Source organism: Haliaeetus leucocephalus, unplaced genomic scaffold (genome assembly GCF_000737465.1).
Source record: "Haliaeetus leucocephalus isolate CR32 unplaced genomic scaffold, Haliaeetus_leucocephalus-4.0 Scaffold751, whole genome shotgun sequence".
NCBI classification, from domain to species: Eukaryota; Metazoa; Chordata; class Aves; order Accipitriformes; family Accipitridae; genus Haliaeetus; species Haliaeetus leucocephalus.
In genome coordinates, this window is record NW_010973187.1 from 8,954,446 (window position 1) to 8,969,111 (window position 14,666).

At 37.9% G+C, this 14,666-nt stretch overlaps 1 protein-coding gene across 3 annotated transcripts in view; it reads left to right on the plus strand.

The window, feature by feature from the left end:
• The window catches only part of CD36 (CD36 molecule (thrombospondin receptor)), a 35,638-nt gene extending 25,858 nt beyond the window's left edge, over positions 1 to 9,780 (plus strand). Inside the window, exons 6-14 of one of the 3 annotated variants that reach the window (XM_010580938.1) lie at positions 43 to 134; positions 569 to 615; positions 3,011 to 3,080; positions 4,729 to 4,916; positions 5,718 to 5,836; positions 7,159 to 7,232; positions 8,009 to 8,063; positions 8,259 to 8,423; positions 9,163 to 9,780. In XM_010580938.1, the coding sequence (XP_010579240.1) occupies positions 43 to 134; positions 569 to 615; positions 3,011 to 3,080; positions 4,729 to 4,916; positions 5,718 to 5,836; positions 7,159 to 7,232; positions 8,009 to 8,063; positions 8,259 to 8,423 (810 nt within the window). In that variant the 3' untranslated portion in view covers positions 9,163 to 9,780. The remainder of the gene's footprint in view (positions 1 to 42; positions 135 to 568; positions 616 to 3,010; positions 3,081 to 4,728; positions 4,917 to 5,717; positions 5,837 to 7,158; positions 7,233 to 8,008; positions 8,064 to 8,258; positions 8,424 to 9,162) is intronic. The other 2 variants (XM_010580939.1, XM_010580936.1) reach the window with 2 other exon arrangements.
• The last annotated feature ends 4,886 nt before the right edge of the window (positions 9,781 to 14,666 follow it).

Here is a 14,666-nt window from a genome sequence, read left to right on the forward strand (position 1 = left end):
AGTACTGCTAACTGTTATTCCTTCTTATTATGTCTGTTACAGTATAATGGGACATTCGACGGACTTTACAAAGTCTATACTGGGAAAGAAGATATTAAAAAAACAGCCATAATTGAAAGCTATAAAAACAAAAGGTATCATATAGTTGTATAATTAAAAACCATACATATTTTCAAGGTATGGCTTTTAAGGCTTGATTCACTAAGATATAGATAAATGGAAAATCTTCAACAACGCAAAGGAAGCTGGATCAAGTCCTGGGCTTAGCAAAATCACCTCTCTCTTTCAGCTATTAATGATTCTGTTAGGAGCTCGGATTTAAGGCAGTTATTGACTCTTTGATAGAATTAGTTACTTTTGTTTTGGATACTTAAATAGCTAGATCCCTTTTATCCAATTCTAGTGCATCATATAATTTATCTGAATAAATGAATGAACATCTCCATACTCTGACTTTTCTTATGGATCAGGCTTATACTAGAACAGTTATATTTATCAATACAGGTAATGAAATGGATTACACGGTATAACATACTACATGCAGAATGACTTTTTTTTTATTTTAAAGCAATCTTGCATACTGGGAAGGCCACTGCGATTTGGTTAATGGCACAGGTGAGCCTATTAAAGCTTTTTAAAACTTCAACACATTTCTTGATATTGCAAGGGAATAATGAGATAAAATCTTTAAAGTAATTCCCCTGGTATTTGAAATTCTGTATTCTGTATATTAAATGTCTATATAAATATGAATGTATACCTACTACTGCTATACATGCATATGTGTGTATCCGTTATAATATATATTATATGTTATTGTACATTATTTTATATATACATATATATATATACACTCTCTTCAGCTAGAGTAGATGTGGAAGAGACACAAGAAAAGAATCCAGCTCTCTGTTTCTACTAATTATCTATATAGTACAATATAACTAAGATTCTTTTCCTTTGCTATAGCAGTTGAAAAATATCTTTACATTCTAATAATGTACATTCATTTACAATGTTGAAAAATAAAATTAAATGCACCAGAACAGACAGAATAGTTTTTTTCTGAGATATGAAAAGCAATTGGGGTGACAAGGAAGAAGGCTGTCAGACAAGTGGCTTGGAGGCCACTCACAAGTGAAAAGGGATGAAGAAAAGAAGTAATTTAGTTTGGGAAGAATAAACTAGAGAAGAATATTTTTGAATTTGCTTTTGGAATGCATATGAAAACAGTTGAGTGTTTAAGATACATTTATTCAAGAGGATATTTTTCTTCTTGATGAGTGAAAGAGTCGCTGTTAGGACACCACAATCTGTTGAGCTGAGGCTGGCAGATGTCACAGTGAAAGCTTTTGCAAAGAGCAGTAGGCCTTCAGTGGGCAACTATCAAAACAAGCAGGTTTTTGTTTTGGTTTGGTTTGGTTTTTTTTCTTTTCTATGTGTCTTTACCTGGCATATATCATTTTCCTTATAACCCAGAGCACAGAGCAAGTTATTTTGAAGTATTTCAAATACATCACAAGAATCTGACTTTCCAAAAGTCTGTGAATCAAAACCAATTAGTTCCTTTTTAAAACATGCAATTAATTTTATAGGAGGCAATATTTTCTTAGGTTCTAAGACTTTCCTTCTTTCTTATGGAGCCTGAACCCTTTTTTCCCAGGGTCAGCTTTTTGTTTTTTCTTCTTCCACAGCTGACAGAATAAACATACTCAGCTAACTAGACTAAGTGCTCCAGTACAGTGAAAATGTGGAGCTTTTCCTTGTTAGCAAAGGTTATTGCACAGTTTACAAGAGCATTCAATGTGACTGCTCAGGAGGGACCATATGTTTACAGAAGCAGGAGGTTTAAAAAGTCTTGTAAGCAAGTGTGAGAATTCCTTCTTATCACGTAAGCTTTTGCACCAAAGTGCAGCATATATAGTATAAGTAAATACCTAGATAAAAATATTAAGCAGTATTCTTGTATGGGGCTTGAAATGAGTCCATGTTTGCAAACTCTCCAAGACTGCCAAGATTTAGAAATAGAGTGTGTGTCTAGGATGATCTTGGATCTTCTTTATGAAAAAGTGCTTCTGTCAGCAGTGGGCAAGTGGCAGTATGTAATTTAGCTTTTATCACTCTTGCCAACTAGATTCAAAGATACCACAGATGTTTTCAATCCCTTGGTTATGGCTGCTGACTAAGAAACTATACAGAAATTGTAGCAAGAAGTAACAAATGTACTGGTTAAAGGTTTGTTACAACAGCTCATTTGAGAAAATGGCAGAGTCCTCTTACTTAACTCGGGATGCTTGCAGTGCAGAAATATGCATCTGAACTGGCTGTCTGTGTTCTTTTTATAACAAGTAGAGAAAAAGACATTACCAAAGTGCTATTCCTCTGACCTATTTTGCATGCCTACCATGGGGTGAGATGGGTTGTGCCCTAGAAGTCCTTCCTTCTCTCCATTAGCTATAGAGAGGATCTCAGCTTACAAAGAAGAGGTCCACTTGAGCAATCTTTGGTGAAAAAAGGTTTAGCACTGGTTATAAAATAGGCAGTTTTGAAGTCTAAAACTGTGTTTCTTGTAAGAGCTGAATGCCATAACTGCAGAGGAACCAAGCACCTCTAGAAAGGTTTAGGTCTTTAGACTGCATAAACCTTGAAGCAATGGCAACAGGTATTGGGTTTCATATTAAGCAGGATTGGTTTTTGTATCCTCTGTTTTTAATGGGCTTGATCATACAGCTTCACATCTGTGAAAAAAAACCAAAACTAAACCAAAACAAAACAAAAAACCAACCACAAAACAGCTGCCATAATTTGGCTTACTTTCAAAACCAATTCAATGTTATCTGTGGAGTGCCTGTCACTGTGCAATAACTTAGATAAATATTTTCCCCATAAATGACTCATTTTGTTTCTCTTTTCACAGCTTTATAGGAAAGTAACAGCTGAGTATTGAGCTAGAAAATAAATCATGTCTTCTAAGTGGAATTGCTTTGAACCTCTTATTTTATTTTATTCGCAGATGGGGCATCGTTCCCACCATTTGTTAAGAAGGATCAGATACTGCGCTTCTTCTCCTCTGACATTTGCAGGTAGGCTGGTCCCTTCCTGATGTGCGTACACGCCTGCACGTGCCACCCAAATGCTCTTTCAGTTCAGAGGGTGGCTGCAGTGGCTCTGCTTGGGCTTAGGTCCCCGAGGCAGTTCAACAAAAACGTTTCACCTAAACACAAATAAATTTGTGAGCTGTGCTCGTGATTCAGAACCTGATTCTACCACTTTTATTTATGCCAAGTAGCAAGCTATTTATGATGTATTTTATTTCAGCCAGTTACAGATGTATAATTCAGGAATATCTGACACTGTTGTGAGCTGTTACAGATCTATGAAAGACATTGAGGGCCACAGGGTTCAAAGCCTTGAACTTCTAAGATCAAGACGCAGGCTATAACCTGCCTTATTTGGTCTGAGAAGGCAATAGGTACGTTTGGCATTTCTGCAGAACATCATTTATGCAGATCTGGATCTACTGTCATCCACTAGATACTCAAAATTGTTTTCTCACAGGATATTTTTACATATTTTATTTTTATCTATTTACAAACAAACAAACCTGCTTAATACATCCCATACTGATGGCTTTTCAGCCTGCTGCTTCTGCTGTGGCTAGCCAGTGTCCCCAAGTTCTCCAGTGGGATCGCTGAAAGCAATGGTAAAAGATTTAAAGTGCATCACAGTGTATTTACTTTGGGAGGTTCGACCCCTTTGTCCATTTTGCTGCCTGGAAACAGCTGGTTCCTTTTAACTAGGTTTGAAGTGGGCCATTTGCTTTGCAGAAAGTTTTTTTTTAAAGGTTGGTGTTTTTATAAGAAGTTAGAGGGTTTTTTTGGTGAAGCTTTCCAAACTGGAAAGCATTTCACAATCATTTCACATTTTTCATGGAAAAGGGGATTCTTTGCAGAGGAGAAATGATAAAATTCTTTGGATTGATTGCACACAGTTTGAGAGATCCCTCTGACCATTTATTTCTTGCAATTAATGAACAATGAGGACAGTAACAATTGCTCAAAGGTCATGCTGAAACGGAGTCATGGAAAATGGTTCTGTCCTTGTTGCAAAACCCAGAACCCTTCTTTTGTTTGGCTGCAATACAAAGTGTTGCTGCCCTGGTTACATTACTGTGTAACAACCACATCTCTGTATCAGTTGATAACGTATCAGCAAAAAGAAGCTTAAGTGGTATTCTGATTCGTATGCAGTGGAATAAGGTTATATGCAGAATGTTGCCTGCATCATAAAGCTTAGATTAGTATTATCAGGTCAGCAAAAATCTGTAGCAGAGCTGATTTATATTGATAAGTATCTCTACTATAGTCCAAAAACTTTCAAAATTTCATAATAACAGTGGGTATCGAAGTGCGTAGGAAAAGAGCTCTTAATTAATTTTTTAGTTTTGTGTATATTGTTTATTAGTAGTATTTTTGTCTGTCTTTTTTGTGTATTGCTGTGCTCACCTCTGAGCTTGCACAACCTTTTGTGAAAGTGTGGAATGTTCTCTGTCACACAGGAACACCCCTACAAACTGCTGAAGTGTGAAGGGAGCCTGGACATCAGCTCCCTGGAGTACTTGTTTCTTTTAAGAGAGAGAGATGCTTGGGGGAATAATCTTAAGGAGTATTGCCATGAATTCAGAGTTTTAATCCAAATGCCTGAAGCATGTTTCTCCTCTTTTATATTCAGATCAATCTATGGAGTTTTCCAGAGCAAGCAGGACGTGAAAGGAATCTCACTCTATCGTTTCGCAGTTCCTCGTGAAGCATTTGCATCACCTGCTGAAGTCAGAGATAATTATTGCTTCTGTAGAGATGAAGTCATATCAAAGAACTGCACAATAGCTGGAGTCCTAGACATTAGCACCTGCAAAGCAGGTATAGTAGTGACATGGTACTACCAAAGGAGCCATTTAACTGTGGAGAAAGCACGTGTCCTGTAGCTGAGGTGGTACGCTAAGATCCAGGATGTTCATGTTTGTCTGAATTCTTCCACAGATTGCCTGTGAGACCTTTCACATTTCTGCAGCCTTATTTCCCAAAATGAGGGCTATAATATTTCTGTATTCTGCATAGTGCTCTGCAAAATAGATTGTATACTGAAACTGCGGGAATGCATGTATAGAACGGAAAGGAGGGGAAACTGTATAAAAGCCAGAGATAGTCACGGTCTTTGTATTTGTGATAATTCACACACTCCGTGTGTATGTGTACAACTATACGCATGCAGAGACTGTCAGACACTACCAGCTTAATTTAGCATCAGTATAATAAAATAAATATATACAGAGTCTGTGTTTGGTGCAGAGTGGACAGCATGGGTTCCCTTCAGGCTTGCTTTCTACTAAGACAAGATCATGAAGCTGGAGGGAAAGACTGACAGTCAGATCCTCACCTCAGCATGAAACTGGAAGCACTGCCAGCTCCACAGTGTAGACACAGACAAGCAGGATTTGTAACGACAATTTGTTTCACCATGCAAATTTTCCTCACGACAGTAGAATCACAGAAACGCTCAAATTTTTTTTTTTTTGGGGGGGGGGGGGGGGGGCGACTATTAACATTTTTATCAGGATTGTGTGTCTATAGAAAAAACTATGTTTGCATGGAAAATGGTCTCAGAAGGTGAGCACTGAAACAAGGCTTAATGATTCAAGTGAGTTTGTTTTTTTCAAATAGGAAGACCAGTATTTATCTCTCTTCCGCATTTTCTTCATGCAAGTGATTCTGTATTGCATGATGTTGAAGGCCTGAGCCCAAATGAGAAGGAGCACGAGACGTTTCTAGATGTAGAGCCTGTAAGTACAAATATTTAATAATTGTAACTCAGTAAACTTGCAATGTTTAAATTTAATTGTAGTAGAGTAGGCCTTTTACCAGGGGGATGAGCAGAAGATACAATATATCCATATCTGCTTTTGCAAGATCTGCTCAAAAAAGTGTTATGGTTTTAGCAGGGGAAATTTAGAGCAGAACTTTTTCTCATTCTGACCTTCAAAGTCTGGAAAATAAGTTTTGATTTTCTTATTGGGAATGTAAGATTAAATAGATTCTGCAAACTTTGAAGTATGCTATAGCTTTTCTATGACCTTTAAGTACTTTCAGAAAATTCTTTCCTATGAAAGTTCTTCTGTTCCCTCTATACTTAATTTTTTTCATTTTCCATTGCTAGCCATTATTGTATAATTACTATCTCAATTGAAATTAAATAATATAGATCAGTTTATTTCCAAGAAAATTTCTAGAAGTCTGAACAGACTACTCTAGAACAGACCTAATATAGTCTTTGTGACTCGAATTATGCAACAGAGATTGCAAACTGAATGAATTTTTGACAGCTCTGATTTTGATTGCTTTGCTTCCAATTTTACCTCTACTTCTGTTCAAGTGGTTCGGATTCTTAACTTTAAGTGTATTTACCAAAGTTTTCTGAATTGTGTGATGAATTCTAATGTTCCAAGATTTTATTGTGCTCTGAATTTGGGTAAAAAGTTAAAATTCAGGATTTCTTACTAACTAAAATATTTTCAGGCATATAATTTGATAGTTAAGCTATGTAACTTCAATGAGGAGATCGATAGTTGTTTCACCTTATTTGGAATAGAGACGTCAACCAGAATTTCCTAAATCTGATATGAAATTTTCAAGAATCACACCCTGTCTTATTTTTGTGGAGGACAGAGGAGAAAAGAAGGAGATGAAGAAAAGATCTGATCTTTGTTTTGATAAGTTTGTTCTAATAGGAAATGTTTGGTTTTGGCGCTACGCAAATTAAATATCCTTCTTGTTGAAAAAGAAAATTTAGCTAATTTGTGGTGGAAAAAAAAACCCAAACATATTTTTATATAAAACATTTCATGACTGTTTTAGAATTTTTAATCTTTTTTTTACCTCCAATTTTAATTGCAAATTACAAAAGTAACTATGGTAAAGCCACAAAATCAGAACTTCTATGAGAAATTAGAGACTCTTAGAAACAATAAAACTTCATAAAAATGGAATCTTTAAAAACATAAGGATAAGATAATACCAGAGTGCTTTTTGACACAGTCCATATTCTAGGCTTAGGTATCCAATTCAAAAATCTAAATTAATGTGGGATTTTTTTTCCTGGTTTTAGATCACTGGTTTTACACTACAGTTTGCGAAAAGGCTGCAAGTAAACCTCCTTGTGAAGCCTACACCAAAAATTGAGTAAGTACTACTTCATTATTTTGTTTTTAAAGACTTTTTTCAAGAGGCCTGATTGGTCTATGAGAGTGTCAGAAATGGCTGGGAAAAGAAGGAATAAAAATACTTTCCCAAAGCTTTTTCATTTTTCTTGCAAAAATTTCAGTCATGACTTTTCAAAAAACACAAATTTCAGCCAAAGAGCAAGCCTTCTTGAGTAACGCACTGCCCAAGTATTTTAGCACACATTTGATTTCCCCACAGAAGCTTACAAGGCAACATTATTATGTTATTCTTAAGAACAACATTCTTGCAAAACCCAAGTGGGGACCATGAGGATGAACTAGAAGGCAAAATGTATTTTCTGTAATAAATCCAATGAGAGAGAGAATTTATGTGTGCTCTATCACTACATGGATTTCATACCAAGGATTGACCAGCCTCCAGCTGTTTCTTTCTCTTCATTGGCCCAAATGTACATGTACAGACATGCATTTGGGCATCCTGTACATCTGGCAGCTGAACACCACGCAGATCTTCAGACCCTCCCACCAACACCTAGCTATGTCCAGCCTTTCTTTCTTTTTTCTGACTACCCACATATGGAAGACTAGACAGAAAGAGATGGTTCCCGATATGTAAAATGGCTGTAGGCTTACTTTTTTTTAGTCCAAAACTATACTAAAAATATACACCTGGAAGGTAGAAATGTAGTTAGAGGAGAATAAAAATGTTTAAGCAGAGACTGGGCTTATGCAACAAACTAAAGGTAACATGCTGTACTTATTTTCTCATTTCAGAGCTTTATCAAAAGTTCAAAAACCTTATATTTTTCCTCTTCTTTGGCTAAATGAGGTTAGTATATTTTCTGTCATTTAATCTTCACTGTTTAAAAAAAAAAAAAAAGAAGAAAAGAAATGACCTAGCTTTTTCAGTCTTGGTGCCCTGAAATTGGGCAATTAAACTCATGCCGTGATTTGCATGTATATATTCAGCAAGTGAGGGCTTGCATACTTATCTTTCACTGATATTTTTCTTGCACTGTTTCAGTCTGCTGTTATTGGGGATGCGAAAGCAGAAATGTTCAGAAATAAAGTCACTGGTCGGGTCCAGATGCTGAGTGTGCTGCAGATGGTGTTAATCATCACAGGTTCTGTGCTGTTCCTTGCATTCATGGGTTCCTATTTCATCTGCAGATCCAAGAAATTAAAATAAGTAAGTAAGCACTAACAGCTCAGTCCTCAGCACTTTTCCTCAGGGTTTCAAGAAGTTCAGAATCATTACCTATTTAGCTGTTCTTATTTTTTAAGTGCTAGTAAATTCAGCAGTTGTTCTGTGCGAAATCATCCAGATAATTTAGCTAATGTTTTCAAATTCTCTTCCCAGCCTTAATCTTTCAGGATTCTCTTAACACACTCAGGAGAGGGTATTGGGAATTATATCAGAAGACCAACATTTTTTTATTCCAAAACACAACACAATTGTTGTTGAGTTTATGAAAATAGACATTTTATCCAAGACTGCTAAACTGTTTAGAAGTGCCCTCTAGTACTTCTCTGGGACTGAGGCCACACAACTGCAGATTCCTGTGCTCTTCCAGGACATACCCCTGACTGAGGGGTTTCAGAAAACCCCCTGTAAAAGACATTTTTTATTGAGTATTGGATAGGGTTTCTCACTTCTTTCTCTCAGTCGTGCATCACTGTCATGTTAGTCTAAACATCTCCTGAACATACCTAGCCCACTAAGACTAAATATACTCCCATCATGGGTAGAATAACCAAGTGGTGAATTAATGCACTGACATCTAGGGAAACAAACACATTTTTGGAGTGATTTAAAACAAGTGAAGAGATGTGAATGTTATGGTGAAAAGTATGCTGTAGTAAGGAGACATTTTTAAGACAAAGACTTACCTCATCGCATGCTGCATTCTGATTTTATTTCACTACAGGTAACAGAAGACTTCAGAGGTAGTCAATGTTTAATTGACATTTCAGCCAAGCAGCATGTTACAATTCAGAGACAAAAGGTATGATTCAAGGCACAGTCAGTCCACATGCTATGGAATTCAACGTGCTTTTCCATTTTGAGAAGACCAACTCACTAACCCAAATAAGCTGATGTTTCCAAAGGTCCGCGCTTCTGACATCAATAACGAGACCACCATGGAAACTATGCTTTCAAATAACTTTGATTATTTGAACCTTGTTACAAATTTTAACTGACATTCAAGCAGACTGAAGCTGAGGTGCAGTTGGATTTTAGTCCACCTTCTGCCATTTAAGCAACTTGCTACTTTTTTTTCTTCTGGGATTTGCAAGACAAATGAAAGCAGTTTGCTGATGTTCTGTCTCTGAGCACAGGCTGGGAATGACAACACCTTTGAGCTCATGCTGTGCTCTAGATGCTCTCATTGCAACGTTTCTTTCTGTTCCTTCAAGGAATGGAAGCTGCTGCAATAGAACTGCTCTCTGTCCTCTATTCAGGGATGTGAATTGCGTTGAATGTGAAGTTTAATATGTAAGGTTACTAACTGTAATACATGAAGTTAATAAAAGACTTACTAAAATATGTTGTTTATACATTTTATATGGAGATGGCTCATAGACACACCACAATCATTCGTATGTTGATGTTGTTCATCAACATTTGGCTCCACAGCTGTTTAGTAATCTGAACCACTCCCTAACTCCCAACCTGCTCCACTGCTCCTTCTGTTGCCTCCCGTGTGCTTTTCTTTCTGGCTCTTGCTTGAACACCAGCCTCTGCTCTGCCCTAACCCTGCTTCGCCCAAGTCCTCCCTTAGAGAACGATCTGATATGTCGCCTTAAGGGTCAAGAGAAAATATCCCAGAATGCTCCAGACACAGGAAAGACTAAGATAATGGTTTTGATCAAACATCAGAGGGTTCCACTTCCTTGCTATAGAAGAACATAAATTAAAACAGGTAGCCCCAATTCTTTACTGATAAACTGTCTGCCACAAGGAAATTAGTGCAACTGTTTGTTAAATGAGGTGCACCGGTCTGTAGACAGGTAGCAAACACTGCCATCTGCGTAAATGGTTTACTTTTTCATTTAATCTGAATGCCATATCTTAGAAATGAGAGTCAAAGGGGCAGATACTGAGTGTTGTGGGGTCTCTTCCCATGGACTCACTGAATTCTGAATGAGAGCCTAAGTTCAGCTCTTTATAAGATTTCTTCTTGGATATTTTGTCCCCTTAAATAAGAGTTGCAAGGAAAAAGGAAAATCAAACATGGCCAGCCTCTCATAGCCTGGTGTTTGGAAATAATGCTACAATGGACTTTAAACCAGAAAGGTTTGTGTTGCTAGTAAAGGACAATATCTTTGGCCAGGTGTCTTTAGTAAGGTGTTTTCACCCTTTGGAAATAAAGCGAAAACCCCAACAGACTACAATGCTGTTGTTTTAATCCCATGTTCCTTGTGGACAAAGTTATGTAGCTATAAGCAGGCTGATGAATCACAGAAATTCCAAGAGATTATTCCTGAAGATGAGGTCTATGTGGTACATGGCTACACTCTCTTTTTTCAGCCGTGATGGAAATGCAAAGTAACAGGGCAGGAGATGTGAATGAAGCATGACACTCACTTCGAGAGCCTGTGCATTTGATTACTTATGGTGCTTGCCAGTCAATGAAAAACAAGACCTTTCTCTCATCTCTACATTAATGCTGGTGTCATATGCGATGCTCTGTTCCCATATTAGTTTGGGGACAGTTTGACACAACTGAAGGCATCCCTAGAGTCCTATGGACTGGTCAAAAAAGTATGAGAACAGCTAAAGTCATTAAGTCACCTTCTCCTATGAAACAAGCACAGCTCTGCTGTGGTTCAAGATCTGACACCAAGTTTTTATAATAAAACTAGTCTTTCGTGCCAGAATCTAATGGTGAGATCTTTTCACAAAAGGAACAGCAATGCTCCTGTCATTTTTGATACACTAGCATTTCAGCTTCATTTTCTGTGGCTTCAAGCTAATTGTCAGCAAGTTTGCATTTGCTCTGCTAGTGTTGTTTAGTGCTCTGTGGTGATCCAGCAAGTCAGGCCATGATTTTAAATGTCTCAGGGCCCAATTCTGCATGCACAAAATTACATTTGTTCATATGTATAATCTCATTGATCTCGATGCAGGTTTGGACTTTTAAACTATGTTCAGCACCTAGATTGCACTTGAATTATAATTAGTAGTTATTTTGTCCAAAGCATCAGTTACAGTTATTGTTAATTCATGTTATTAAGGCTAATGTTAAGTATTTACATTTGTTCAAACAGTGCAGGATAAACATTTATTAGAAATGTTAATGAACTCAATACAAATAAAATAAAGCTCAAACTCTTCTTTCTGAGATCCTTATGTCTAATTGTAAATAAAATCTTCCGTGTTGAATAATTAAGTTCTTGTGTTTCTTTTCTTGGTATTTCGGATGTATTTTCTTTTCCTAGAAATTAATTTTATAAATTGATGAATAAGCGAGCTTTTGGCTAACCTTGTTATGTCATTGTACTCTGTCACATCACAGCTGCTTAGAAGTGCATGTCACCTTTCGTGTTGCCACTTGATATATTATGAATACCAGTGACATACAACATTGATGCTCTGGGTTACAAAAAGCAGGAGACTTTGTGGGCAAAGCTGAGCACCGGCATGTCTAAACTGAAGCAATTCTAAAACAATCCTAGGAAACCAAGCTCAGAGAGAGACCGCTTTCGACTCCCTTGAGCTGGAGGTGTTGGCAGCATGGTAGCAGCACATTACAACAGCCTTCGCTGGCTCTGCTGGCCCAGCAGGTCGGGTGGGAGGCAAGCCTGGCTACGTTCATGCCTCACATTCCCCACCCTCCCCAGGTCCTTACGGGTAAAAATCACTAGTGAAAATCAGATCTAACCCAAGATCTAACAGCCCATATATTTACACCCCAGAGCTGGTGTGCCAGCTCTTGATGTCTAACTGTAATTATACTTTCAAAGCCTTTCTTAAAACCTGTTCTTCCCACCTAGCCTACCAGTGTCTGTTGAGGTAATGTAAACATGCTACTACACCCTGAAAAAGAAAGAAAATTGATGTTTTCTCTGTTCTTTTAACTGTGAGACTAGGCAAGGACTTGTTTTATTCACGGGTGTACACATCAACAGTATTTAAAAAAAAAAATAAAGTTAATAACTAATAAAATATGCTTACAGCTTTTTCAGTAGCCATATAAAACACAGAACCAAAGAGGCAAATGACTCACACTTACCAAATGCAAACTGCATTTATAAATAGATGCTATTCGTTTTCTATTCTCTGTCCCCTCTCTGCATACCAGATATCCCTGAGGCTCTGTGGTCTCACCCTCTCCCAGCAGTACCCAAAGGAGCCAGGGAATTAAGGTCAGGCTGGGACCTTTCTCAGCTCTACTGTGTAAGAAAAGAAACCAAATGCTTTGCAGTAGGCGCCACCCAAAGGGCATACAGTTTTTCACAAGTTCTCCTGCTTCATTTCAGCATAGGCAGTCAAAAATAATGCTGGCTGAAATTCCTTGTTGCTCCCTCTGCCAGCTGACATTACCAGAAATAATTACATCGCTTTAAAAGCAGTGTGAGAAAAAACACATCCTAAGTGTCAGCTGAATGACAGATTGTCGGATGCAGCACTAAGACAGAAATTTTGCTGCCCATTAATAGTCTGGAGTGTTTTGCTAAGGCCAAGGTTTCCCCTGAGTTCTGTGAATCAGTGTTTTAAGAAATATGTGCTTGGTATAACCAGACACACCCATATTTTTCAGGAGAGCATCACTTGTGTAACACCAAGGATTTTTGGACAAATCAGGACTTACATATAGCCATGTGTGTGCTCTTTTCTGTGACTTAGGTTTTTGGATGAACCTTAGAAACATTTGCAATTTCAGCCCCACTAGAAAATTTGTGCGTAGGACTGGGAAAGTCGCATTTTTGCCCTTACGTTTTCCTCATAATTTTTCCCAATGGAAAGCCTACATATGTGAATACTTCTAAAGGTAAATGTCTCCACTGATACTTTCTTTCATGATAGGAGCTAAAACATGACTGAGACCTCAAACCAGCAGCGGAAGGTAAAAGCCTGCTAGAGGTGCAGGTGCTTTTGAGTACTGACATATAAATTCAAGCATTTCCTGTGCTTTTACCACAAATGTGGAAGCATATCCTTCTCTGTGCACTCACTCTACAGGTGTAACTGTTTATCTTTGCACTGGTCAAACACTGGGTCCGCTTTGCGAAATCAAGAGCATGCAGTACAATTAATGCGTGCACGCACACACATACATTGACTGTCATGTGGCAGCAGCTGCATTTTATTCTGCAGTCTTGACAACCTCAGCCTGGTTGTCTCAGTCAGGATAAACTGAAGAACACTGTTGACATTCATGGACTCACATTGACAGAAAACAAGGACAACAGGGGAACCAGGATCCTCTAATTATTTCTATTTTTCCTATAAGCAATGGGAAAAAGCACTAAGAAAGAACTTCTGGCAAAGCATATACTTTAGTTCAATGACAAGTCAGTGCAGTTAAGAGGTTAATTCAGAAAATCTATTCCAGCCACCATCTCATCTTCCAGGGACCAGACAGAGACTTCCCTGAGCACCCAGGAGCATCACCCACTTTGCTGAATGGATGTACATACGTGTCTCCTGCGTAAGATCATTTGGCACTTAGTACAGTCCTGAAGGAGCCATATCTGATAGACATACACAATGTTTCTAGCAGTAAAAATAAGTTAATGACTAGAGGTATCAGCCAGAATGTGGAATATGTGGGTTCCAAAAGCTCCTATTTTTATGTGAATCCATTTAGATTACACTAATTCAGATGAAGAGGGTATGCTATGATTCAGGTTAGTTCTCCAAATGAGGCTAAAGTCCTAGAGGAAGATGATTGCTAATCCACAAAAATGAAGAGGATCTTGGGTCTACTTTGGATACTGGTTGAGAGAGAGAGAGAGGACTTTTTTTATGCTGGTTTTAATTCTTAGTGGGTTAAAACTGGAAGCATTCTACAAATTCAAGGACCATAAATTCTTGATCTCCCTTTCTAGCCAGGTGCAAGAACTATAACACAAGAGCTAAATGCATCTTCTCCTTAAGGAAGGAGAAAGATGGAACACTTTTTGGAGTTCAGATGATGTATTTCTTAGCACACCAGCTTTTATGAATCCAGATGAGAGCCAAATTTTACCCTGTGTTTCACCTGAATTCCCTCCTGGGGCCAAGCACCCCTTAGGCATTGCAGCACCAACTATCAAAACATTTAAGTACTTCTGTTTAATGCTGTTTTGACCCCAAAGGAGCTGCTCTGTCTGGAATACCTGAGTGAAGAGGCTGGACGTCCCTGAAGTCTGGCCAAGTTTTACACAAAGATGAAGAAAGGCAAGTCTGCACAGATGGTTTACCATGGCAATGCCTCATACCCCT